The sequence below is a fragment of the Rhinolophus ferrumequinum genome, chromosome 13, assembly GCF_004115265.2.
Source record: "Rhinolophus ferrumequinum isolate MPI-CBG mRhiFer1 chromosome 13, mRhiFer1_v1.p, whole genome shotgun sequence".
In the NCBI taxonomy this organism is placed as follows: Eukaryota; Metazoa; Chordata; class Mammalia; order Chiroptera; family Rhinolophidae; genus Rhinolophus; species Rhinolophus ferrumequinum.
The window spans coordinates 4,977,627-5,005,593 of record NC_046296.1 but is presented as its reverse complement, the minus strand read 5'-3'; the positions used below and the strand labels follow the sequence as shown (position 1 = coordinate 5,005,593).

At 41.3% G+C, this 27,967-nt stretch overlaps 3 protein-coding genes across 8 annotated transcripts in view; 2 read left to right on the top strand and 1 right to left on the bottom strand.

The window, feature by feature from the left end:
- The window catches only part of TSGA10 (testis specific 10), a 109,870-nt gene extending 94,577 nt beyond the window's left edge, over nucleotides 1–15,293 (bottom strand). For 4 of the 5 annotated variants that reach the window (XM_033125407.1, XM_033125409.1, XM_033125410.1 and 1 more), the window contains exon 1: nucleotides 106–292. The gene's annotated coding sequence lies outside the window, so the exon portion shown is untranslated. Of the gene's footprint in view, nucleotides 1–105; nucleotides 293–15,126 lie in introns of those variants that run through there. The other variant, XM_033125405.1, reaches the window with a different exon arrangement.
- C13H2orf15 (chromosome 13 C2orf15 homolog) lies at nucleotides 274–10,215 on the top strand (the record flags this gene model as incomplete). Its single annotated transcript, XM_033125397.1, has 2 exons — nucleotides 274–688; nucleotides 8,944–10,215. Coding segments are annotated over 2 exons (762 nt in total), but the record flags the coding sequence as incomplete, so codon positions are not given.
- Nucleotides 15,294–15,340: 47 nt separating the features above from the next.
- Nucleotides 15,341–22,192, top strand: LIPT1 (lipoyltransferase 1). 2 transcript variants are annotated; one of them, XM_033124256.1, is made up of 2 exons: nucleotides 15,341–15,450; nucleotides 21,000–22,192. In XM_033124256.1, exon 2 carries the CDS (start codon nucleotides 21,001–21,003, stop codon nucleotides 22,120–22,122), a length of 1,122 nt encoding a protein of 373 aa, XP_032980147.1. In that variant the 5' UTR covers nucleotides 15,341–15,450; nucleotide 21,000; the 3' UTR covers nucleotides 22,123–22,192. The 2 variants fall into 2 exon arrangements, with proteins under 2 accessions (XP_032980147.1, XP_032980148.1); XM_033124257.1 differs by lacking the exon at nucleotides 15,341–15,450 and adding an exon at nucleotides 18,784–18,897.
- The last annotated feature ends 5,775 nt before the right edge of the window (nucleotides 22,193–27,967 follow it).

The window sequence follows — 27,967 nt, the reverse complement described above, 5'->3', positions numbered from 1 at the left end:
GCCCCACCCCAGTGGAGGCGGAGGAAGGCGGGACCCGGCGAGAAGGAGGCGGGGGCGGTTACGGGAGGCCGGCGCCGCACTGGGCCCCGCCCTCACGCTCTGTACCTGAGGGGGGCTTGTCCTCCACCTCCCCGGCGCCTTCGCTCCGCTTCCGTCCCGCGCGCCCTCAGTCCCTGTGCGCACGCGTACCTGGCCCTCTAGCGGGGACTACAAGCTGTGGGCGCGCACCCACACACGTCTCGACACCTGCCCGCCTTACAAGACGCCTAGGAAAGACGTCTTCCTGGTGCATCCGCGCCGCGCAGGCGTACGCCCACGCAGCGACTACACGTCCCACCCGAGCGTCCCCGTCTCCTAGTAACCAGCCGCTACTCTTTTTTTCAAGACTTCTTATTCCCGCTGCAGGTTGCCGCACCTGGATGGAACGCGCATGCGCAGGGCCGTGTGCCCTCCAGCCGCCCTCTCAGCTTGGGATTACCTGCTGCTTGGTTGCCGCTGCTTTGTGCCACTTTTCCTTGGGATCGGCACCGTTCTGGACCCACGTTCATTGAACCTGTTACTCCCCAGAGCAGCTCTTGGGCGCTGGGAGGTTGGTGCGCTCTGCTGCCCCAGCCAGGGGCCGGGTTTCGGGGAGCCTCCCAAGTTGGGTCTTGCCGCTGCACGTCCAGGGAGAGAGCCGGCCTGTTCGGTGAGCACCGGCGGCCTGCATTCTGGGGAGCCTGCGACCCCTCGGCCGGGTCAGCCCTGCACGGGCCAGTAAGGGTTGAATCGAAAAGTGGCAGAACTAGCAATGAAAGCGCAGATTCCTGTCCGATATTCCATCTCCAGATGCCAGTCCCTTTCCTCAAAAACTGGTGATGGTTAACAAAAAATAAAACGTAAGGGGTATACCATGTTTCCCCAAAAATAAGACCTAACCAGAAAATAAGCCATAGCATGTTTCAGGATATCCCCTGAACATAAGCCCTAATATGTCTTTTAGAGCAAAAATTAATATAAGACCCAGTCTTATTTTCGGGGAAACACGGTGTGTATTGCTTCACTTGACATTTACTATTGTATCGATTGTTTTCCTATTTAATACCATTTAAACTTGTCTTCTCTCAGAGAACGCTCCTTTAACTTACCCAGGTGTAATATTTTTGGCCACCCAACTATGTTAAAATTAACCACATTACCTGTAAGTGGAGAAATCAGTTTTTAGTGAAAAAGAATGTGAACTGCATCATTCTGCCAAATTTTTGGATCCCAGCTTAAGAAATATTGTGTTTTGGGGCTGTGGGTGACCCATCTTTTTTAAACAACCCAAGGGCTTCTGGACTTAAATGGTGGCTTTATCTCCTTGTCTTTTCCACAGATGAAATAGATAACTAGGTTTTTATAGCTGCTCTGATTATCTTGATTTAGTATTTGCCTGTGCATTTCAAAAGTAAACTCACATTGGAAGACTAACAATTCCTGTTTTTGCCAGGTGAGTACTCATTTATTCCCACAATATATTATTGGCAGGCATAAACAAATTTTATGTTAGAACCAATTTCTTCATAGAAGTATATTTAAATATAAGTGCTGTTTTTCAAACACTTTCTGCTCTGATTTTTTATCATTGTGTGCCATTACATTTTCTTATTTTGTAGCATTTATTTTCAGATATCATATACTTTGTAAATATAGCTAGATACTAAAAAATTAAATTGAGTGTCACTATTTTAGATAAAGAAGTCAGAGATCCCAAGAGATATATTTCCTCTGAGAATAAGTTACAAAGAAGCATGAGCTCTCAAAGACCATCCTGAAAAGTTATTTTAGAGAGAACAATGTATAATCTCGTTTCCTCTTTAGATACTAAGATTATTTTGAATAACAGGTTCTCATTATCCAGCATTATTGAAAAGAAATAGGGAAAAATGTATGAACTTCAAAACTCAGTTGGAATTGAAGACTTGGGGAGAGGAATGGATTATTAATATAAGAGGTAGGAAAGTACATCCCTTAGGGGAAAAATGAGAAAAGTTTAAGCATTTATGTATGCCACCTAGATGTTACTGAAGATTCTTTGGAAAGAATGTAGGGAAAAGATCACTTTAAGACCAAACCAGGACATGATGATTTTCCTTTCAAAGACTTCCTCCCCAGACCAAGAAAGTGAAATTTTTCTTCCCTCTATGAAAACCCGAAGTGTGGTGGGTGCTCCATCCTGCCCCAAATGACCCTTTTCATAGTACCTCTGCTCTCTCCCTTGTGACACACTCCTGTGCGGTTCTAAAACCTGCATTTTTTATTCCCTTAGTTTCTCCATCATTTCACAAGTTTCACTATGCAAATCTCTATTTTGCCTTTTTTTTTTTTCCTGTACCTTCCTGGTCCCCTCCAAAAAAAAAAAATCTGGGACTCCAGTTATATATGTGTTAACATGCTTGATATTACCTTACAGCTAACTGATGCTCTGTTTGTTTGTTTTTTTTAAATTGGATAGTTTCTATTGATATTATCTTCAAGTTCACTATTCTTTCCTTTGGCAGTGTTAATCCCATCCACAATATTTTTCATGTCAGAATTGTATTTTTCATTTCTGGAAGTTTGATTTTTTAAAAAGATCTTCCATCACACCTCAGCATGCTCATGCTCTGTTCTACCTTCTTGGAAATATGGAATATATATTAAAAGAGCTGTTAAGTTCCTTGCATCCTAATTCTATCACCTGTGTCATTTCTATTTACTGATTTGTTTTCTCCTGGCTATGGGTCATATTTTTCTGCTTGTTTTCATGCCTGGTAAGTTTTTATTGGCTGCCAGACATTGCAGATTTCACATTGTTGGGTGCCTAAATATATTTAGGCTTTGTTCTGAGATGCAGTATGTTTACTTGGAAACAGTTTGATCCTTTAGAGCTGCCCTGTCCAAAATAGTAACCACTGGCTACAGGCGGCTACTTGAATTTGTTAATAAAACTAAATATAATTTAAAATTTAGTTCCTCATTTTACTGTGTAATTTCAAATGTACACGTGCCTAGTGGCTATTCCGTTGGACAATAGATGTAGAATATTTCCGTCATTGCAGAAAGTTCTGTTGGACCGCGCTGCTTTAGAAGCTTGCTTTCAAGCTTTGTTAGGTCAAACTAGTCTTTATCTCAGGCTAATTTGGCCCCATTGCTGAGCCGGTACCTTTCTGCGGACTATATTCGATGCCCCATGTATTAGGATTCCTTTCCACTCTGGCTGGTGGGAACTTTATTCTTGGCCCTGTGTCTGCCTTCTCCTTTTGGCTGGTTCTTTCCTAGGCCTCAAAATTTCCTTACGCACAGCCAAAAAATTGTGGGGAATCCTCTGCAGATCTCTGGAGCTCTTTCTCTCGCTGCACCTCTCTCCATAAATTCTAGCCAACTTGGCCTCCGCAAACTCTGGATTCTGTCTTCTCAACAACTTGACATAACCAAGCTTAATTTGGGTTCCCCCTCCTTGTACTAAAGCCTGAAATTTCTAGGCAGTCAGCTCGCCTAGGGCTCACCTTGTTTATTTCCCTTCTCTTTGGGATTACGCTCCTGCACTGCCTATTGTCCAATATCTTAAAACCATGGTTTCACGTGTTTTATCTATTTTTTAAGATGTTTCAGGCAAGAGGATAAATCTGATCCCTGTTTCTGTATCACGGCTGGAACCAGAAGTCGGTTCCTCATAGTCTCTGCCCGTCACCAACCATCCCCAACAGAAGTGGTTTGCAATTCAAAATCTGCCTCAGGCTCAGGGCACTGTGCTTGAGGGACAGCAGTGAGGTTATGGGGCTGACGCAGAGTGAGTGAGGAACAGGAGAGGAGTTTGAGATGACAGTATGTTAGCTGGTGTATCAGTTTCCTATTGCTGCTGTAACAGTTTGCCACAAAATTGGTGGCTTTAAGCAACACAAATGTATCATTTTACAGTTTTGGAGGTTAGATATTCAAAATGCATTTCACTGGGCTAAAATCAAGTTGTCAGCAGGGCTGCATTCCTTGTGGAGGCGCCAGGAGAGAATCTGTTTTCTTGCCTTTCCAGCTTCTAGAGGCTGCCTGCTTTGTTTTGGCTTGTGGTCCCCTTCTGTCTTCATAGCCAGCAGTGGCCTGTGAAGTCCTTCCTGCATTGCAACAGTGACATCCCTGCCTCTCTTTCACTGATAAAGACTCTTGAGAGTCTCTTTCACTGATAAAGACTGGCAACCACTGGTTAGTCCAGGATGATCTCCCCACCACAAGGACTGTTGATTGGCAACTTGAATGCCACTTGCAACCTTAGACATCTTTGGGGGCCATTATTCTACCTACAGCTGGAGATTTGATATGTAGAGAATTTGGCTTTTATTCTGAGATAGGGAGTAACTAGAACGTGTTCAGCAGAGCATTGATGGGATCTGGCTTATATTTTAAAAGCTCATTCCAGATACAGTTTGAAAAACCATACAATGGGGCAGGGGGGCAAGGGTGGAAACAGAAACGGGATTCACTGAAGGGTTGGATGTAGAATATGAAATAGGAGTTAAAAATTACTTCAGTAGCAATGCACAAGGTTTCCTGTCACCCTGCATTCTCAACACTCAGTGTTATCCACCTTTTTAATGCCAGCCATTCTCATGGTAGTGAACTCGAATTTCTCTGATTCCTAGTAAGTTTGAACGTCTCTTTATGTACTCACTACCTATTAGAGATTCCCCAATCTGTGAAGTATGTCTTTACATCCTTTGCCCATTTTTCTATTGGGTTTCCTTGTTGATGTTTATTCTTTTTATATTCTCGCTGTAAATCCCTTGTCGGCTTTGGACAGCACATCTTCTTCCAGTCTCTTCCCCATCTTTTTTACTTTGTTTATAGTTTCTTTATTGAAGATTAATTCCTAATTGTGAGTAGTCAGATCCATCAGTTTTCTTCCTTATTAAGCCTCTCAGTTCTTGTTTAAGAAATCCTTCTCTACCCCACGGTGACAAATACATTGGCCTACATTTCATATTTCTACCATTCACATTTAGGTATTTACTGCACTTGGAGTCCCCTTTTGTATAGCAGAGGGATCCTGGTTTATTTTCATCCACATCGTGAGCCAGTGTTCACGGTGCTAGCGGATCTATCCCCCTTTGCTGTATGGTGCCACCTTTACTATATATGTAAAGCTCCTGCACAAATATAGGTTCAAGTTGGAGCTCTGTCATGTTCTATTGGTCATTTATTTGTTCCTACACCTGGACTAGACTGTTTTTATTATTTTGACTCTGTAGCATATCTTAGTATCTTATAAGGCAAGTCTCTCTTTGTGTGTGTGTATGTGTGTCCAAACTTATTTAGCTCTATGGAACTTTATTCTTCCTTATGCATTTACGATTTCTTCTTAAATAACTGTCCACATGCTGGGTTTCCAAAGAGTCCCCAAGTACACTTGTTCTCCCATCATGTCCTCAAGATCCCAGGCAAGTTAAGGTGAGATTCCTAGGGCCAATTGCATTTGGTTCTTCCCCAGTCCCTCTATTAGACTGAAGTTTAATGTGCTAGTTGCTAATTATATATGTTACCATTATTTTACCTTTGTTGATTTTAAATGAAGTATGTTGTTTTATAGTGTTTTGTTAGTATTTTTAACTTTTTTTCAACTTTGTATTTTGAGAAAGTTTTAAACACACAGAAATTTAACAAGAATAAACACTGAACAATTTTTTTTATACTTTCCCATCTAGATTCAACATTTTAACATTTGCTGATCTTTATTGGACATCTTTTTTTTCCAATTCTCACTTTCTCTATTGGTAAATAATTTGAAGGCAAGTTGTAGATATGATCCTTTACCCCTATTTCAGCACGTATTTCCTAAAGAACAAGGACATTCACTTATATAACCACAATAAATTTACTATATTTTGCCGTGTATAATGTGTTCCCGTGTATAATGCACACCCAAGTTTTGGGCCCAAACTTTCAGGGGAAAAAAATCTTTTGTTTTAATTTTTCAATAATTTTTGTAAAAATATCAGCTAGATTGCTAGCTCCCGCCTCAAGTATATGAAGAGAAATGTTGCGCTGTTCACCCTGTGGTAATAAAGTTGGCATCACCTATCTTATCAAGTCAGAGTCACTTACTCGGTGGATAAGAATACCTTGCTCTTTGTTTCATTTTGTTGAAGCACTGGCTGAAATTACTTTCGTTGCACATTCATCATAAGTTCAACGAAACTGATTATCGTATTCCAGGGTATTATTTTACATATGGATATCATTATTGATTTCTGAGTTATACTTTTAACTCATAAGCATAAATAATTAAAAACATTTATATAGATACAGAATTAGTACTACCCACCTATAATGCACACCCCTACTTTTCCCTCACAAATCTGGACAAAAAAGTGTGCATTATGCACAGCAAAATACGGTATCACATTCAGGACATTTAACATTGATGTGGTATTATTATCTAATAAACCATCATATTCAAATTTTCCTATTGTCCAAGACAAATGTACTAAAAAGGACAGTTTAGTATATTTCCTACCCATCCTCCCCCTCCTCACCCAAATTCAGGATCATTCATTGCATTTGGAAATCAAATCATCTCTTTAGTCTCCTTGAATCTGGAACAATTCTTCAGCTTCTCGTTTTCTTTCACTATTTGTTTTATATAATGTCTCTCAATTTGTGTTCATCTGGTTACTTATTCATGATTAGATTCAAGTTATGCATTTTTGACAGGAGTGTTTCCTTTTTAAATAAAGAGGAGAAACCAAAGAATAAAATAAATTCAATTTTAGTCATTTGAAGGTAGTATTAGACATTTATTTGATGAGAAGAAAAGTACAAGTTCCAAATCCAAGAAACAGATATACTTACGTACATTTTAGAATATCGTCAGAGATCTTTTAAAAATTTAGCTAAATTGTATTTGATTCCTACAAAGGCAAATCTATACTATTTTTCTAACTGTTATATTGAGAACATTTGAGTAATTACTGTGTTTAGGATTCTACAGTAGGCCCAGGACTGTTCTGTGAAAGATTAAACACTGCTATTCAATCACAAATGTGGATAAACAAGGTTTTAAGATGATACCTTTAGAAATCTTCTGTCAATAAAATGATTAGAGTTTGAGGTGGATGGAATTGTAAACTCATACAAGTAAAAGCACACTGCCTAAATATTAAAGAAATAATACACTCTCAAAAGTAGTTAAGTGCTTTCATTCACAGCAGTGGAGTTTCTTCCGCTCTCAGTGCTGTGACAGCATCTTCAGTAGATCACCATTCTCTAACAAACACACACGTCTTCACTGTCCTCATGCTAGGAAGCCAGTCCCTTCTGCCATCCTGGTCTATTTTGCTTACCAAATTCCTGCCCATCTTTCAAAGCCCAACGCAACCTAGGCCCCCCTCCTTTCAGAACCTTTCCAAGCCCTCCCACCAGGTTGCATGCTCATCTCTCTTGACACACTGGGCATCCATAATAAAAAGTAGTGTCTTTATTGGACATCTTCTTTATATTGTGGTAAAATATACATAACAAAATTTATCATCTTAACCATTGTTAAGTGTACAGTTCAGTGCATTAAATATATTCATAATGTTGTGCTGTCATTACCACCATCCATCTCCAGAAATCTTTCATCTTGTAAAACTGAAACTCTATACCCATTAAACACTAATTCCTCGTGACAACCACCATTCTGCTTTGACAACCACCGTTCTACTTTCTGTCTCTAGGGTTTTGGCTAGTCTAAGTTCCTCACGTAAGTAGAAGCATATAGCATTTGTCTTTTTGTGACTGACTTAATTAGCATTATGTCCTCAAGGTTCAGCATGTTGTACATGTCAGAATTTCCTTCCTGTTTAAGGCTGAATAATATTCCATTGTACGGCTAGACCACATTTTGCTTCTCCATTCATCCATCGATGGACACTTGAGTTGTTTCCCACATTTTAGCTGTTGTGAGTAATGTTACTATGAATGTGGGTGTACATATAGCTCTTCAAGGCCCTGCTTTCCATTCTTTTGGGTATATACCCAGAAGTTGGATTTCTGGATCACATGGTAGTTCTATTTTTAATTTTTTTGAGGAACTGCCAAACTGTTTTCCACAGCAGCTGTACCATGATATAGTCCCACCAACAGTGCATTAAAGGCTCCAATTTCTCCACATCCTTACCAACACTTGTTATTTTGTTTTGTTTTGGGTTTTTTGATACCATGTTTCCCTGAAAATAAGACTGAGCCTTACTTATCCTCTATTTCCTTACTTATCCAACTATTATTGTAGAACTATTTCTCCCTTCAATTCTGTCAGTTTTTGCTTCATATATTTTGATGGTGTGTTATTATTTGGTCAATGTTTATCATATTTGGGCATCTTTGTTTTTTGGAGAATACCTAGCAGTGTTTGGATTTCAATAATTATTTGTTTAATCAATTACAGTGGTACCTCGGTTTTCGTAATCCATTCCGGAAGACCGTTCGAGTTCTGAATAGTTTGAAAACCGAGGTACAGTTTCTCCATAGAAAGTAATGCAAAATGGATTAATCCATTCCAGACCTTTAAAATCAATCCCTAAAACTGCAAATTTAGCATGAATTTTACTATCTAATGATACCATAGGTCCATAAAATTTACGGCGTTCATAAAGTGGAATGTTTGTCAACGGAGATGTTCGAAAACCGAGGTACTACTGTAATAATGAATTAAAAGTTTTTGATAACAATAATGGTAGAAGGGAAGTTCTTTTCTAAAAGGTGAGGAAACAAAATCTGGTAAATTCCTTTTTAAAAAGACTTTCAAAGAATCTGCGACCCCTCCCACAGAGAAAATGTAAACAGTAGAAGTAGGAGGCGATTTTACTTTATATTTTTGGCATCATCACCATATTTCATTAAAACAAACATTGCCATGAAGTTTGTTGAAATTCCTGCTGTATTCACTTGTTTCCATTTCTCCCCTCCAAGAAATCAAGCTGAAGAAACGTTTCCACTACTTTAAAGAGGTACCTGCAAACTATATTTATTCAGCTGTTCCAATGGGATTTTCTCTTAGTAAATCTGCTCCTCAGGTATCAGCTATGTGTATGGATTCAAAAGTGGATGAACACTTAATTCAAAGGACTGAGAAAAACAAGCTGGAACCAGTGACTCAGTTATTTCAGAACACCAAGAAAATAAGATTAGAAGATACAAACCAAGAAAACTTTATCAGAAGTAAAGAGACTGCCATGGGATCTCTTTCAGAGAAAGCCTTGGGTTCAGTGGTTTATGTTAAAGAAAGTGATGGAATAGAAATGACAGATGTGGAATGAAATTATTGGTACGTATTACCAAAGAAGCCAAAAATTGCTTTTGACTAAGAGGGCATGTTGAATGAGAATTTAATCTTACTAGGAAAACCTAACAGAATGAAGGAAGATGATTGCTTTTGTTTCCACTATTTATGAATCACCGTAGACTGCATTTTTTGATGAAACATATTCAAAATTGTTGCTTTAGGAAGAAAAAGCTTTCCAAAATTCAAAGCGGATTTCTCTGGTATTACATTCTATCTTTATCAGAATCGGAGTTTTTGACTGACAGTATTTAAATAGCACCAAAACATATTAATTATAATGTATTTCTTTAATAAGTGATTTAAAAACATAAAACAGTGCCCAAACAATTTGACAGCAGTATATCGCACTATTTCTAGTGTACTGATTTTGTGTGTTAGATTTCCAATGTGGGATTTTGCTTTAGGGGACTTTATCTTCCTGTATTTTTGCATTTCTGTTCTGTGAAAGTTCACTGCAGGTAAACTCTGCAAAAGACCAGTGAACTGCATACTTTGAGAAGTATTCCACACTTTAAATTATCCTTTTAAAACTGTTATTTTTTTCAGCCACGTTGAATTCATTTCAGAGTTACAAAATAGTTATTTCCAAGTGTAATAATTTATCTGGCAGATGCTGCCATTTTGTACCATCGATATTTAATATAAGTAAATAGCCTTGTGCTAAAAAATTGCTCTATATATGTCAATTTACCATTCTTATTGAAATATCTAGCAGTCTGAAATAGTAGTATTGTCCCAAGTAATGTTAGATGAAATTAAAACCATTTTGTGGGGCGGCGGATGGCTCAGTTGGTTAGAGCATGAACTCTCAACAACAAGGTTGCCAGTTCAATTCCCACATGGGATGGTGGACCTGCAACTAAAGATTGAAAACGGTGACTGGTTGGGCCGGCCCAGTGGCTCAGGTGGTTGGAGCTCCATGCTCCTAGCTCTGAGGGCTGCCGGTTCGATTCCCACATGGGCCAGTGGGCTCTTGGCCATAGGGTTGCCAGTTCGATTCCTCGAATCCTGCAAGGGATGGTGGGCTGTGCCCCCTGCAACTAGAAACGGCGGCTGGACCTGGAGCTGAGCTGCGCCCTCCGCAGCTAAGACTGAAAGGACAACTTGAAGCTGAACCGCACCCTCCGCAACTAGGATTGAAAGGACAACAACTTGACTTGGAGGGGAGTCCTGGAAGTACACACTGTTCCCCAATGGAGTCCTGTTCCCCATCCCCAATAGAATCTTTAAAAACAAAAAAAAAAAAAAAAAAAAATGGCGACTGGACTTGGAGCTGAGCTGCGCCCTCCACAACTAGACTGAAGGACAGTGACTTGGAGCTGATGGGCCCTGGAGAAACACACTGTTCCCCAATATTCCCCAATTAAAAAAAAACAAAAAAAATTTTATATCAGACATATAATGGCCTGTAACTATATTTATATTATGTATGTTTTGAACATTTTCCTGTACTTTAATGACTATCTCTAATGCCCAATTGAGTAATCTCCTTAATATTCATAAAAACAAAGAAGAAAAAGCATCTTCTTTTAGGGGAAGCAATATTTTATAAATCAGACCATATAAACAAATGTAATATACTGGGGGTGCCAAAAAAATGTATACACATGACTTGTATTCATCTTTTGTTATCGGTATATATTGAGTATTACAATTTTAATAGGTTTTTCCTTTCTTAAAATGTGTGTACATTTTTTTGGCATGCTCTGTATTTGTAGGGAATACTGAGCCAACAGTAAAAAAAAAAAATATTGTTGAATGGTACATAAGCAATAATATGATGCTTTTGATCATTTACAGAACATAATTCTTTGGGAGAGAAAAAAATACACAAATCATCCATCTGTTCACCTAGCCTGGCACTGTGCTTGGTGCAAGGGGTCTAGTAGTGAGTAAAATAGCTACTGCCTTTATGGTGGTTACTGTCTGTCTACCAGGAAGACAGAACATCAGACAATGGTTACATAAGACACAAACTGTGATGTGCCATGAAGAAAAAGTACATTGTTCAGAGACACAGAAGAGGAAACATAACACATAAACTTGATTTGTAAAATGTGGGAACTAGAGAGGCTTCTCTGAGGACATGACGTAGCTTTTGCAGTGACGTGGTTGTCCAAGTGAGATGATGGTGATAGCTGAGAAAGAGATAGAGTCCAAGAGAAATTTGGGAGGACATAGTGATGGTTTGAAAGTGGGAAGTGAGGAAAAGCGTTTCTAGCAAAAAAGGTGAGATGCATGGAGGTTCCCATGGGGGAAAAGAGTGAGCTCAGGAGCACGGGTTTTGGACATATCAGGTTTCCAAGGCAAGCAGACAGCTGTCTGTATGGAACTAAAAATCTAAATTTTGAAGTCGTATACAGAAAGAGTATTTAAAGCCATGGGAATGAATGAGATTGCTTAAGGCAAATGTATAGTTTCAGATAAAGTCCTGAGGAACTCCAACATTTCGAAGCTGGTCAGCACAGGGGAAGCTGGCAAGACTGGTTTTTTACCTCCAAGACTGTCCAACCGGACATTTCATACCTAGTTGTGTCAGATGCTGAATTTGGGATGATCCTTTGTTAGGTGTGATGCCCCATGCACTGCAGGATGTCAAATGTGGCAGCACACCCCAGTCACTGAGACAATAAAAAATGCAAACATTAATTACCCTCACTGAGAGCCACTGCTGCTAAGACATCAGAAAGTTGGGATCCCCAAATCCCATCCAAGCCATAGATTAGGCAGCACACCTGGGAAGGGAAATCCACAAAGTCTTCCTGGAAGGGATGGAATGGAACAAGTTTAATCAAGACAACAGCCTCACTTAGGTGTTTGTTTGTTTTTTGGGAGAATTCTACAAGTGGAATCCTAAAGAGGGCACTTTCAAAGTTCTACTGTTGTTTTTGATAGTAAAGTAAAACTCCCATATAAAAATAATGTAGAAATAAGCATGGAAGGAAACTTAAATTCCACATCTCCATAAAATAAGGGTATCTAGACCTATAAGACATGCATTGGTATTGTATCTAACGGTGTTGTGATTGATGCTAATAATAGCTATCATTTATTGAGTGGGTGTGTGACTGTTTTCACTGAGATTGCCTAGAAGCTGCCTGAGACAGGGATTCAGGTCCACATGATTTTGGGGAAAAGCCTGTCAAGGGATGAGGAAAGTAAGATAGAGAAGCAGAAGTCAACTAAGGATAAAGACTCAGGTAAATTCTTGCCCCGATCCACAGGGAGCTCTGGAGGGTTCACACTCCAAAGTTGTCCCACAGAGGCAAGTGGACTATTGTACCCTCATACCAGTCAGGCACTGGTTGCCCACCACTAAGCCAAAGTGGGAGGGGGGCAGGGAGGTAGTGTGAACCACTCAGGTGTCTCTGGGCACGACAGCTTCTACACATACAGTAGCTGGAGAATGGATGCATGGATTAAGGGTAAAGGGGGCCTGGGTGGGGGCACTAACTATGACAATGCCAGACACCTAACATATTATTTTCCGTTTATTTTAAAACAATCTGAAATTTAAGAAAAGTTGCAAGTTTCCCTTACCACCCCCACCCCACAACCATTTGAGAGTTAAGTTGCTGACCTAATTCTCCATCGCCCCTGAATACTTTTTTCAAATGATTTAAATAATTTCATTTTTAATTGAGATATAATTGACATATGACATTGTATTTTATGTGTACAAAATAATGATTTTACATATGTACATACTGCAAAATGAGTACAATAAGTTTAGTCAACATCCATCACCAGTTACCAATTTTTCTTATGATGAAAACTTTTAAGATCGTCTCTTAGCAACTTTCATATATACAATATTGTTAACTCTAGTCACCATGCTATGTATTATTGCATCCCAAGAAGTTACCTATAACTAGAAGTTTGACCACCTTCACCCATTTTGTCCATGCCCCCAAAAGCATTTTTGATTGAATAATGGACATAGAAGCCATGTTTGAATAGGTTGAAAAATGAATGGGAAGGAAGGAAGTGGATACAGGATGTGTAGCAACTTTTTTGAAGAAGCTCAGCTCTGAAGGGGAGTAGACAGGATAAAAGGCGGAAAGAGAAATGAGGTCACTAGAGGATTGTGAAGATAAGATGGAGTTCATATTTGAGTGTCAGTGGACGAAGGTTCCCGTGTAGAAGCTGAAGAAGTAGGAGAGAGGGGGTATGAATCACCAAAGAAGTCTCAGAGCACAGAGGAAATGGGAGTCTCGAAAACCACCTCAGTGTGAAATTAGGGGGTAAAAAACTGTACCATCTCAGATTTCAGAGAAATAGAATATAGAAAGATGTAACATAAGCAGAGGGCAACAGTATTGTGTGGCTATTTTTAATGACTACTAGGGATATTCCTACCGGGACTAACTCAGCAGAATCCATTCTCATCTGTATAATACCAGAAAGACTACGGGACTCAGAGTGACTTCAATCAAAAGGGTAATAAATAAATGAGGAGTCCTTGTGTCTTTGCGGTAGCTTTATATGGAGCCCTGGCTATTTACTGTATCAGCATCACCAAATTGTGAACACTGGATGCTTCCTTCTGGGAGATGTAAGACTTGGTGGTTTTTAATCTAACTGAAGGAGAGATTGATTTCCGTGGAAGACTGAAAATGAGGACCACAAATTAATTGTTTGGTATCCTCTTATCAAGAGATGGGGTCCATTGCTCCACCCCTTAACGCTGGGCTGCCTTTGCTGTTGCTTTGGGGACTAGAATGTGCCTGAACTACTAGTTCCAGGGCCAGGCCTGAACTGACGTGCCCCAGCAGCCAGCCAGCACCAATTCTCACGGGTGTGAATAAGGCCATCCTGGACTTCCCCGCTCAGCCACCCCTTGCTGACTGAAGCCACAAACGTTAAGCCCAAGTGTCGTGCGAGGGACTCTGCTCGCTGGACCAGCTGTCACGCAGGGCGGCCTGCGGGGTCTCAGCTCCCGCTCCCCACATAAGAACGCAGGACAATGGTGAGGCCAAAAAGGAACACCCACGGAGCCATAGGTAGGGAAGTCATACCACTATGGTCTCACTGGAGGCTGAGTTTACACAACGTGTGACCTGCTGTCCGCTTTGCTGCCAACCGACCGACTCTCCTCCACTCTCCTTCAGTCTCCTCCTCTCTCTTCCTCTCTCCTCGACTTCCCTCCGTAGCCTCGGCAGTTATATTAGTGGCCAATGGCTGAATGGTTACAGCTGACGGCGGCCAACCAGCCACAGCTGATGGCTATCTACTACCTGAGCCAGCACCTTTCTACATGAGGCCGAGAGCCTGGAAACTGCTTTCTGGGGCTCTGTCCCCATACCAAGTCAAACCAGCAGAGGGCTCATCCAACCTGCCCATATACTCGTTAGAAATAATAAACCATTTTAAGCCACTAATGTTTGCGGCAGTTTGTTATACACAATAGTTAACTGAAACTCTGGCTGGCTGGGGAATTGCCCAGGGGGCTCAGCCACAGGGATTTTCCTGTCAGCTGCAATGAGGGGCACCCCAAGTGGTAACGTTCATTCGCCTCCGTGCGTGTGTCTGCTGACCCACTCCTTCCTACCTGTGGGAAACACCAGCATTTATTCCTTTAAATGCCACTTGTGTTTTAAAACTGATTTTAGTTTCCTCCCCTCCCAAGTGGAGTTATCTGCCCTTTGGACTGTGAAGAGAAGAGAGGTAAAGACCCCAAACGTGCAGTAACAGTTCTTGCTGGCACTCGGGCCTCGCCTGTGTCCCGACGGCCCCGGGTTTCGGGCGGACTCCCCCAGACTCGCTGCACAAAGTGCCCCCTCCAGCCTGACACGGCCGCCCCCTCCTACCTTAGCCCCGGTGACCGTCAGCTCTGTGCTGTCACTTAGGGAGCGTCCATCTGAACTGGGGGCTCTAGGGCTTTCGGTCGTACCGCGCGTCCCTGCCTCTAATCTGGTTTGGCCCTGACTCGGCCCCTGGGAAGGACCCTTAGGAATCCCGCGGGCGCCGGGCCGGCCGGGGCCCCGCCTCCTCGCGGCACTTCCGGGGCGGTGCCGGGGAAGGGGGGGGAAAACGGGGACCAGCTGCGCGCGCAGCCTGCGGGGCCCGGGGTCCCCCGCGTCCTTATTCCCCACGAGCACGCTCGCGGCTGTGGGCGCTACGGAAAGCAGCAGGTGGGTGATGCCAGTGTCGGCCTCCGGGGCGCAGCGGGCTGGGGCGGCAGGGACCTGGGCGGTCTCCGCGCGCTGGTGCTGGAGGCGCCGCAGTTTTTTGCGCTTAGCGTTTGGGAGGACCCTACACCCTGGTGGGAACGGTATCTCCCCAACATGGGACAGTAATAGTTAAAACGTGTTGCGTGCCGGCTGTGTGCGCGCCCAGAGCGAGCCGAAAAGGCGAAATAAAACGTACATACGACCGTCATTACACACTGTCAGAGCTGGCAAAATAACGCGGTCAGAATTTTTGAAGGGGCTGGGCCTGCCTAGGTGGGTAGGTGGGTTTATGTTATTTTTTGCTTTCTGTTCGGTGGTGAAGAAGCATGTTTGGCAGTGCCAAGTGGTGGTAGCGAAGTGTCCCCTAAAACATGGAAATGAAATTGTCCTCTGATGAAAAACTATACAATTCATCATTACAAGGTGAGAAGAGAGATCTGCAAAGTTAAATAAACGAAATTGTACCAGGCCTTCAAGACTCACTGACTATATCCTGACAACGAAACAAAGACTATTACCATTCAGCTGGAGGGCCGATCTGTTGCTGAAGCATGGAATAAAAGAGAGGGGCACCTGTCCCGGGTGAATCCAGGCCTCCTCTAGGAGAGAGAGGATGTCTTTGTGTTAATAGCAGGAACTCTCCAGAACCCAGTTTAAGAAAGTTGTTTCCTCGGGGCTTATCCCATCAGATATCGAAATCATATAACTCAATCCTTTCCTTCAGATTCTGTATTCACCAAGCCAATATGATAAATTGGACAGGCTGAGCTGAATACCCAGTTGAGAGCCTACAGTTCTCTTTGTAAACTAATAAACTGGCATTCGGGTTTTTTCAGATATCCCTTTGTTTCCTTTTTTTCCCCCCACTCAGATTCTTCTCATCTTTCTGGGTTCAGTTGATATGTTACATCCTCACAGGGGCCTATTTGTTTATGTATTCAGGTGCCTACAGTTTCTGTCACATAGTAGGCACTCAGCCTAACTCCCTCGGCTCTGTCAGTCTTTGCTCAACTATCACTTTTTTAGTGAAGCGTAGCCTAACAACCCTGTTTAAAATTGCATCCTAGTTCCTCTTACATACCCATTTCCAAGCTCTCCTTTTTCTTTTTCCTGGAGTCTTTACCTGTATTTGGTTCATTGATGAATCCCACGTGCCCAGAACAATGCCTGTCATGTAGTAGATGAAAGATTTGTTGAAGTAATAACCTTTGTTGTGTTTCATTCACACTGTATACACAATGCCAAGATGAATAGAGATATTTTCATCACTATTAATGAATTGATTTCATTCTGGAACCCTAACAAGATTGCGTTTTTGACCAAAGTCATTATCTTGCACTATTGTTAATTATCAAGGTAAAAGTCCGTTTGATGTGTCTTACTTAGGAATCTTTACATTTTCCTATTAAGCTTCTGGGGCGAATTCATGTCATACAACAGGAACAGTGTGAGAATAGAGATGGAAAGGCAGGAACTCCATAACAGTTAACATGATATGTGGCAGGCATTAGCACTTACTGCATGTCAACACACTTAATTCTCTCAACCATTCTGTGAGGTGAGAACATTTTATAAATGAGGCAATGGAAGTAGCTAGAGGTTAAACTACTCACCTAAGGTTATTACTGTGTTTTCCTGAAAATAAGACCTAGCCAGACAATCAGTTCTAATGCGTCTTTTGGAGCAAAAATTAATATAAGACCCGGTCTTATTTTACTATAATATAAGACCGAGTCTTATATAATATAATCTAATATAAGATCAGGCCTTATATTAAGTTTTGCTCCAAAGAACGCATTTGAGCTGATTGTCCTGCTATGTCTTATTTTCAAGGAAACGGGGTAGTAAGTGGCAGAGCCAGGATTTAAACTTAAGCTCTATAAGTGACTATAGTTAACAACTATATGTGTTATATATTTGGAATTTGCTAAGAGAGATCTTAAAAGATCCTAGCACAAGGAAAAAGAATTTGTAACATTAAACTTACTGTAATAATCATTTTGCAATATATACATACATCAAATCATTATCTTGCACACCTTAAATTAATACAATGATATATCTCAAAACGGGGGTGGGGGGGGGGGTGGGGAACGTTAAGCTGTTAACCACTTGCTATCCTGCCACAATCTGCACATGCAAATAAGAGTCAGAGCCTTAACCTTAGGGAAGGGTGTTTCACAAGATCTTTGAGAATGTCCAAATCCATAGACACCATTCAGCATGTTAGCATCCACCACACCTGTCCCTTACTGTGTCTCCTTCGGGTCACAATGGAAGAAGATCCTGTCTGCTGTCAGGGCAGCCTCCCTCCGTCCCTGCACTCGATGCCAACACCACCACTGTGTCAGGGACCTCCCTTCACCAGTGTTGCCCTCGCTCCCTCTCCTGATTTACCAGGATCTAAACATGCTCAGTTCTCTTGCATTTTAACTCCTCTCCTAATTCCACATTTCCTTCTAACTACTGTCCCTAGCTTTTCCATTTTGGAACTAGAATGGACTCGTTGTCTCCACTTCACTCAACACATATAGTTCTTGCCAAGATGATTAAGAGTCTTGGTGCTATTAACTCAAATCGATCATTCCCAGCCCTCATCTTACTTGGTCTGTCTTCAGCATTTGGCATTGTTAACCCGCTTGTCTCCTTGAAGCTTCTATAATACCGTATTTTAAAATTGCTTCCTTTCTTTTGATTCCTTTCTTTTGTTTCTTTGGGGAGCTCTCCCTCTTTCTTCTGCATATCCCTTAAAGGTGTCTACTCTTCAGGGTTCTAAGGTTCTCATGTCTTCTCACTGAACCTTCTTTGGACAATCCAGTCCCCTCCATGGATTGAGTTACCATCTATTCAGCTCTGCGCCACTGGCTGTGGGATAACCATAGACTCTCAAGTTCAACACAGTAAAATGAATTAATTCTCTTCACCCCATACCTCCTCTCCCTATGAAATCTGTCTTAGGAAATATCACCTCTTTTCCACCCATTTGCCAGGCCAGAAATGGGGCATCGTATTAATAAAAGAGCTAACATATTGTGTACTATCCATGAGCCAGGCACTTTTATAAGCACATTACATGTATTTACTCATTTAATCCTGGTCTGAGTCCTGTTATTCCCCAAATATTACAGATAAAGTATCTGAGGCACAGAAAATTCAACTCATCTGCCTTAGGTCAGTTAGGTGGTAAGACGCAGAACTGGGATTTGAATGCTGGCCTCTGGTTTGAGCTTGTAATCATACTATAAAAGACATAACCTTTAACTTCTCTCTCTCCTCCTCATTCAACCAATTACTAAGTATTGTAGATTCTCCCTGCTTAAATCTCTAGGTGATGTCTCTAAAGTATAAATCTGATCTTTCTGCTTCCTAAAACTCTTCAGCATCCCCTCCACAGCCCTCAGGGTAAAGGTAAGCATTTAACATGGATTTTGAGTCTCTTCACAATCTGATCTCTACTCCTGCCTCCTTATCTCTTGCAATTCCCCATTCTTGCTCAAAGTTTAGGTACCAGCCAATGGAATTAAATTCTTTGACTTCTTTGAACAGGTCATTTTTTTCCTCCAAGCTGTTCCACTTTGTTATAAATACTTTTCTTTACCTCTTTTATGTCTCAGCTTCACTGTCACTTCCACTAATTAGAGGCAGAGATAGCCTCTACTGTACTTACCCTATCACAGTATTTATGACACAACTTTAATTATCTTCCTTACTTGCTTCTTAGTATCTCCCACTAGATTGTGAGTGCCTGGAAAGCAAAGACCACTCTACAACCTTACTGTCTGTCTGCTGCCCAGGTTCTGGCCCTCGTTATCTCTAGCTGCACAACTGCATTAGTCTACTAACTAGTCTCCTTGCCCCAATCCAGCTTCTCTTTAATCCGTGCTCAGCACTGCTGGCTTAACCCCTGCCTGTTTTAAATATTTCCAGTAGATCCGGCTACTTTTAGAAAAAGTCCAAGTCCAATTAGAATTACATGAATTTGTCTCCTCTGCTTCTCCATTCCCTTATTACTTTGTGCCTACTAGGCACTCCATAAGTAGTTGTTGAGTGAATGAGGGACTATTATCAGAATCATTCAAGTACAGCCAAGAGCAAAGAGAATGCAAAGAAGTTCAGGCTGGCTGCAGAGGCTTCCTAAGGCCGCATAGCCGTGGACTTCAGTGGAGCTAGACTGGGAGTGTGAGCCTGTCCCTGAGGAGGGAGTCCCCAAAACATGCCTTCCTGTTAGATGACTCTGTCTTTACATGTGCCTGGGACATGCTAATCCCATGGACTCGGTAAACACCAGACCCACTTCAAGTATCCCTTCCTCTATTAAACCTCTCCTGACCTTTCCAGACAAAGTGTAAACTGGTTCAACTTTTCTGTAGTATAATTTATCAAAATATATCAAGTGAAGAAAATGTGAAAACTCTTTAACCTAGGAATTGTGTTTCTAGGACTTAACACTACAAGAATTTGGCCTAGTTATGGACTTTAGTAACCCATTCTATTCCAGTTCTTTAACCATAAGAAAAAATTATGATCATCCTAAGAAACAGAATTGGAACAGAAGGGTTTCTTTACAACCATAACTAATCAAAATACTTCATTAGTATAGCTAGTATTTTCAGTCTTTTGCCACCTTATATTTCATCAGCACTATTGACAAAAATGTGTCAAGTGTCCAAACATAATAAAATTGTTCATAGCCTTCCCATATAACCTGCTACTGTGACTGCCTCTGTCGCTGTCCTCAGGGGATCCATCCTAATTGACCTAAATAAAATATTTATGCTACTAAATATTTTTAAATAAATCACATCTCAAAGTCAAATAGGAATTATTTTAGAGGTATTATAAGGACATACTTAAAGCTTTCCACAGAGATGTTCATGAATACATTGTTGGTAACACAGTAAAATTAGAAACAACCTACAATTACAAACTAAGAGACTGAGTCAACTGTGGTGTATCTGACAGTGGAATATTACACAACATTAAAGCTGATGCAAAAATAGAAAAATAGACTTCACGTTGAATTAAGTAATGGTATGGTTCCACATTTCGGAACCATAAACACATGCACAGAAAAAAATGGAGACACGCCAAATTGTCAATTGTGATTTTCTCCAGGTGGTGGTGCTATGGATTCTTTCATTTTGCTTTTTTTGCTTATCTATATTTTCTCATTTTTCTCTATGACCATGTATTACCCTGTGAATTCAAAAGAATTGGTTTGGCGTTGAGATACATTACATAATGTATTTGCAGATTTATTGTTTGAAAAATCTGTGCACTTATTTCATTTCAACTGAAATTATTGGGGGTTTGTCTTCATTTATTTCCTTTGAATACTGTTGTAGAATTGCTATAGACAAATGATAAAGCTAGAAGGCAAAAAAAGCAACTGTACTGGATACGTAAGAGAATTAGGTAAGTTTGGATTAAGTAACCAAGAACTGATAACTAGAAAATACAATTCAACTTTCTTTTTCTCAATTAATGTGTCTGTCTTCCATTTCTAAAAGCATGCTGATCCCATTTTCAAGGAAGAATTGCTTCCAGTTACTTTGTAACCTCAAGGTCCCAGCAGCTGGCTTTATAAGCACAGTAAAAAGTGGGCTCATCTTACAGTCGGTTTCCAATGATGTTTACCAAAATCTGGCTGTAGAAGACTGGATCCATGACCACATGAATCTAGAAGGCAAGCCGGTTCTGTTCTTCTGGAGAAATTCTCCCTCTGTTGTCATTGGTCGGCATCAGAACCCTTGGCAGGAATGTCACCTGAACCTGATGAGAGAAGCAGGTGTAAAACTGGCTCGGAGAAGAAGTGGAGGAGGCACCGTCTACCATGATATGGGGAATATCAACTTGACGTTTTTTACAACCAAGAAAAAGTACGATAGGATGGAAAATCTAAAATTAGTTGTCAGAGCTCTGAACGCCGTCCAACCCCAACTGGACGTGCAGCCTACCAAAAGATTTGACCTTTTACTTGATGGACAGTTTAAAATCTCGGGCACAGCTTCTAAGATTGGCCGGACGACTGCTTATCACCACTGTACTTTGTTATGTAGCACGGATAGGACCCTCTTGTCGTCTTTGCTCAAGAGCCCCTACCAAGGGATCAGGAGCAATGCGACTGCTAGCATACCTTCCTTAGTAAAAAATCTTCTGGAAAGCGATCCCACTCTGACCTGTGAAGTACTGATGGATGCTATTGCTGCAGAGTATGCTGCTTATCATCAGATTGATAACTGCATCAGCTTAATAAACCCAACAGACGAGACACTGTTTCCTGGAATCAACAGAAAAGCCAGAGACCTGCAAACCTGGGAGTGGATCTATGGCAAAACTCCAAAGTTCAGTATAAACACTTCCTTTAATGTGCTCCATGGACAGTCACACTTGGAAGTTAAAGTATTCATAGACGTAAAGAATGGGAGAATTGAACTCTGTAACATTGAAGCACCTGATCATTGGTTGCCCCTGGAAATACGTGACAAATTAAATTCAAGTTTTATTGGCAGTAAATTTTGCCCAATTGAAACTACTATGCTAACAAATATATTATGTAGAACATGTCCAGAAGATGATGATCTACACAGCAGATGGAATATTCTCTGTGAAAATATTAAGGGAATAATGTGATTCCAAGTAAATTTCTTAATATTGACAGTTTCAGTGAGAAAATAAAATTTTTCAATGTGCGTTGTATGTCTCTTAAAATAAAAAAGGCCTGGTCTCTTTCAGTAACGTCTTCCCATGTGAAAGTGTCTTATCACCTTTCCTTGTCCGTATTTTCCACTGACCTCTAGGATACTCTGTCTCTTTCTGCACTGATTTTAATACGTGGCGTGCATTTATAGTTTGGCTCTTGCCTGTTACCATCTTGGGGATGTATTGTAGACACTCTGACCTCAGAGTTCTTTTTCTTACCTGTGTGAAATATAACCCAGGCTTCTTGCCACCTCTGATACCTGAAACTCTAAAATTCTCCCTTTTGGTTATATTTTCATATCTTTCCATCCTCTCCCACTAAATCAAGCCTATTGCACTTACTTGTTAAGCCCTTAACTCTTCCCTAATCTCTTGTTTCATCTCCCTCCCTACTGTAGCCAGAATCATGTTAAGTCTACTGCTCTTTCTTACCATCATTCTCATTTGCCCCTCTCTCAACCTACTGTAGCCCCCTTTTTGTTTTATTCCAACAATTGATTTTTTACTCCTATGCCCAGGTGGCAGGCAATGCTGGAAGAAAATTCACACAATCATGCATGCAGATTAACCCAATTTCATATTTACAATTTTCAACTTACATTTCTTCTTTCTGTTGGTGTCAGATTCAATTCGTCTGTGTGGACGCCCCCTTGTTCTTCAAAGGCAATGTTTCCACTCTTCTAAATGTTTCCACTCTTCTTAAGCTCAGAATCCCACTACTCTTAATCTTGTCACAAACCTTGACTCATAATTTGAGCAGAGGCTTTCAGAAATGAGCTCCTTTAGTTCCGCCCCATGTTCTCGATTTCAACATTTCTCATCTTATTCAATCTCACAAAGAAATACATCCTTTTTCCTGAAAGCTAATCCCTCTAGTGGTACCCTAGATTTTTGTCCTCCAGTCTGTTGGGGCCTTGTACCATCAAATATTTAATCTTCTTTATCTCGCATTTTCTCTCGACTTTCACCAGATCGCTACCCCCAGTTAATGAACATGGTGATGTCTCCCCTGTCCCAAAAACTCTCCCGCTCAAGGTTTTATTGTTTCTGTCCATCTCTTCATTGACAAACTTCTTCAAAGAGTAACATCAGCTCCCACCACTTCCTGTCTACAGTTCAATCTCATACCCTTCTGTTATTTCCAGTGTTTACTGTTTACCAAGTGCCAGATCCTTTGCTAGTTGTTGGATGTCCATGGTAAGTGAAAGAGACATAGTCACTGACTCAGGAATTGACAGATTAGTATAGTGACTTTCAAACTTTTAGAACTAGAGGAAAATACGTATTTTACACTGTGAACCAGCACACATACATTACCCACACCTAAACAAGTTTCACAATACAATGCTTATCTTTTACTTAATCTGATACTTTATATTCAATTTTATTTAAAATTAATTTTATGACCCATTAATAGGTCCAGACCTGAGTTTAAAAAACTCAAGCCTAGTAGGGAAAGTAGACAAAGAAATCAGTAAATAATTACAAAATGAGAAAAGTCCAGGTAGTTAGATATAATAATAGGGGCTATCTAGCTAGAGGTATCAGGGAGATGACTTTGAGACTGAGACCTGAAGAATGAGAAGAAAGCAGCCACGCAAAGTGGAGAATATCCCAGGTCTTATCAGTTATCTATTGCCACAGAACAAACCACTCCAAAACTTGGTGGCTTAAAATAGTCATTTATCACCGTGTACCCTTCCCTCGAGCACCACCTGCTCAGGGGGTTCAAGGTACTCCCTTATTGATCGGATTATTCTATCCTGCAGGAAGCTGGGTCCAGTAAGGGCGATCTCCCTGGTCAGGTGGGACCCTGGAAATCAATAGAGGAGGTACAACAAATTCTTAGGGAGTCAGGAATGATACAAGCCAATTATACCCGTCTTTGAAGGCCCTGATTGAGCCAGTCACTGCAGGATTGAATCCATTCTGCCCCCAGTACCAGATTTTGGGACACCAATATCCATGCTGAGCCCAGTTGTGGGACATTTATGATGTTGGGCAGTCCGTTGCTGACCTGGGGAAATGGACGAATCCTGGGAATGGGTAGAGACTATGGAAAAGACTGAAGGCAGAAAACTCGAGAAGCCTAAAGGCTATCCCAATTGACTAAAAGGTCCAGGGAAAGTAACCAAGCAGCAAATGTGGTTTGCCCCATTGTTGGGCCCCCACAACCCAACGTTGTGTTGGTTGGCCTGTGGAAAGCTTTAAAACCTGAACAACAGTTCAGACCTGCTCCTACCACCCCTAGGACCCCACTTGTTCCAGCATAGGCCTCAGAGATACAGTCCTGTTGGGGTGGATGCTGATCTGCGTATAGGACGCAGGCAATGATTACCTCCAGGTGAGGGCCATTGGGGGGCGATCAGAGGCCCCAAGTTGAGCTTGCCATTCACTGGTCCTCCAGAAATAAGCAAAAGGTGACAGTGCTGGTTGATACTGGAACCAAATTCACTCTGATACGTGGTAACCCTCAAGTTTTCTGGGCCCCTCAGCACCTCGATGGCTGCAGAGGGGAAATGGTTATGGTCAGGAAGGTACCTTTGACACTGCAAATTGGGCGTTCTCCTCCACAAGAATGTAAGTTTTTTATCTTTCCAATACCAGAGAACATACGGGATATTGATATCCTACAAGGTCAAACTCTGCAAACCTCCACTGGTGAATTCCACCTCTGGGTTAGAGTAATCAAACCAGTGCTGAGGGGAAACGCCCTCTGGGAACCAGAAGTTCACCACTTCCTGGAACAGTGGTAAGTGTCAAACATTATAAATTGCCGGAGTGAGAGTTAAGGAAATAGGAGAAGCTATCTGAGAACTGCACCCAGTGAGTATTGTACACCTGCCCTTACTGCTTTCAACAGCCTCATGTAGGCTCCAAGTCAAGGTTCTAAATATGCCTTGGTTTGTGTGGACACCACACCTGGCTTAGCCCATGTCTTCCCTGTCATACCAACCAGACTGCTACTGTTAGGGGATTAGAGAAGCCAAGTACAATGTTCAGGTGTCCTCATCAGACAGTGATTATGGGTCACAGTTCAAAGGTCATAGTGTGCAAGGCTGGGCAAAATAACATGACACTGAGTGGGCAACAGGGTTGGTAGAAAGGAAGAATGGAATATTAAAGCCACAGATGAAATTATAGGTAAGACCACCTTGGCTGGGTAGACAGAATGAAGTACTGTCAGGGATTTAATACATTTGAATCATCAACCAGTAGGGCCTGTTGCCCCTTATGCCAGACTGGGGATTCTTGAAGTGTCAATAGGTGGTGAGGAAATAGAGGAAAAAAAACACACAAAAACTGTATTATAGAGAACTTCAAGAAGTTTGTTCATGAAGAACAAAGAAATAGGGTGATATCTGGTTGGGGATGTGTGTACTGGAGGGAACAGTGCTGTAGAGAGGGGGAGATTGCTCAAAGGGGCAAGTCCTTGGTGAGGCTAAAAGAGGTGAGTTCAAGTTCACTTGCTGAAAATGTGGCTGCCTTCCTTGTACATTAGGACTAATCACTGTTTTTCTGTATGTTACAAATTTGAACTCATAGGTTTTTAAACTTTTTTATGGTTCCCTTTACTCATTTTAAATATCTAATAATCAAAGCTTTTGCTCTTGTATTTTCCTTGGTAAGTCCTGGGTTTTGTGTTGTGCTTAAGAACATTTATAGGTGGGTTTAAAACACAAATTTGGATTTTTTATTTAATTATCACTTGAATACATTTTGAATACTTTCTCTTGGTGGAGTAAGGCAGAGCTCTAATGTTATTTTTTCCACTTATTGAATACTCTTTGCCCACTAATTTTTTTTTTTAAAGATTTCTTTTTTTTTTAATTGGGGAAGGGGAACAGGATTTCATTGGGGAAGTGTGCACTCCCAGGCCTTTTTTTTTTTCAAAGTCAAGTTGGTGTCCTTTCAATCCCAGTTGTGGAGGGTGCCGTTTAGCTTCAAGTTGTTGTCCTTTCAGTCTCAGTCGTGGAGGGCGCAGCTCAGCTCCAGGTCCAGTTGCCATTTTCTAGTTGCAGGGGACACAGCCCACCATCCCTTGCGGGAGTCGAGGAATCGAACTGGCAACCTCATGGTTGAGAGGATGCGCTCCAACCAACTGAGCCATCCGGGAGCTCAGCGGCAACTCAGCCCAAGGTGCTGTGTTCAACTTCTTAGTTGCAGGGGGCGCTGCCCACCATCCCTTGCGGGACTCGAGGAATTGAACTGGCAGCCTTGTAGTTGAGAGCCCACTGGCCCATGTGGGAATCGAACCGGCAGCCTTCGGATTTAGGAGCATGGAGCACTAACCGCCTGAGCCACTGGGCCGGGCCCCTGCCCACTAATTTTTAAAGACACCTTTGTTGTTTATTAAGTACTCATATACACATTCACTTTCTCAGATGTGCTTCCAGACTCCTTCCTCTATCCTATTGATTTACTTGTCCATTCTTACGCCCAGACATTTAAAAATATGTATCATAGATTTATGACTTTATAGCTAGTCAAGCAAGTCTCCTAATGTTAGTCTCTTTTGTCATTTAATGTATAAATTCATTTAGGTAGAACTGACATCTTACTAAGCATTCCCATTCAGGAATATAATTTGCCTTTCCAGTTAACTTTAGTTTTCTTTTTTTTTTTTTTTTTTTTTTTTTTTACATCCTTCCATAAGCTTATTGTTTTTTCATATAGTTCTTGCACATTTCTTGATATGTTTATTAGAAAAACTTGCATCTGACAGCCTTCTGATGGTCTTACTGGATCTGGGGATAGAACTTCAAATACTTAGAGTAATGGATAGTATGTCTATAGACTCTCTTCCTTAAATATCGTTGTCTCTTAGGCAGGATGTCTATGACAGTTGAATAAAAGTTACTTTCACAGGATTGTGGACTGCTGATTCTCTAGTGGCAGACCCATACACTCCAGAAATCAGAGTTGGTATTTTAAGATGAAAGTAAGGAGGTCTAACGTGTTCTCCTCGGAAATGAAACCCTCCACATTATGATGGGTACCTGGCAAAATATGTGAGGATACTCTACAGAAAGTAACTTTTGATCAGGTCCAATACTTGTCCAAGTGTTCTCGTGAGAACCTTCATTTCCATATTACAAAGCTTGGCAAGACTGGTTTGACTATTTGCAGGTTCAGCCTTATCAGCACTTTTAACTGAAAACATCAAAGGAAAACAGGAACTTTTCCGTAAGCCATCTTTGGTCTTTAATGCCAACTCAATCACATACCTGCTGGCCCGCAAAGGCAAAACAAACCTGGCGTCCAAGGCCACCCAGGACTACACTGCCAACCTATTCCCATGGCTTCCTTCCACCTGGCTTTGGTCTTCCACACTATTTAATCTTGAATTTAATCTCCAGTCTTCTCCAGATATAAATACACACACACACACACTCACACACACACGCACGCACTCTCCAACTGCAGTGCTTGTTTCCCTCTATGCACTCTGGTTTAGCTTATTGATGGACTACCCACTGCCTCTACCTCTATCCCCTCTCCCAGTCTATCTCCATGAAACATAATCTTTTCCTCATCTAGTCAACTGGAATCTGGATGGATGAGCTTACCAAGAAGAGTTGATTCTAAACTGCAAAGTTTTACAAATGTGCCAGCCAAGGTTGAAAGCAACAAAATGCGTCTGGATAACTAAATAGGTTGATTTGCCTTTTTGGAGTTAGGTAATACTGGGTAACTGAATGTTGGTGAATGTCTGCCAAAGACACTTAATGGTAACAAAATTAACACTGTACTTTTTTTCTGGTTATCAGATGTG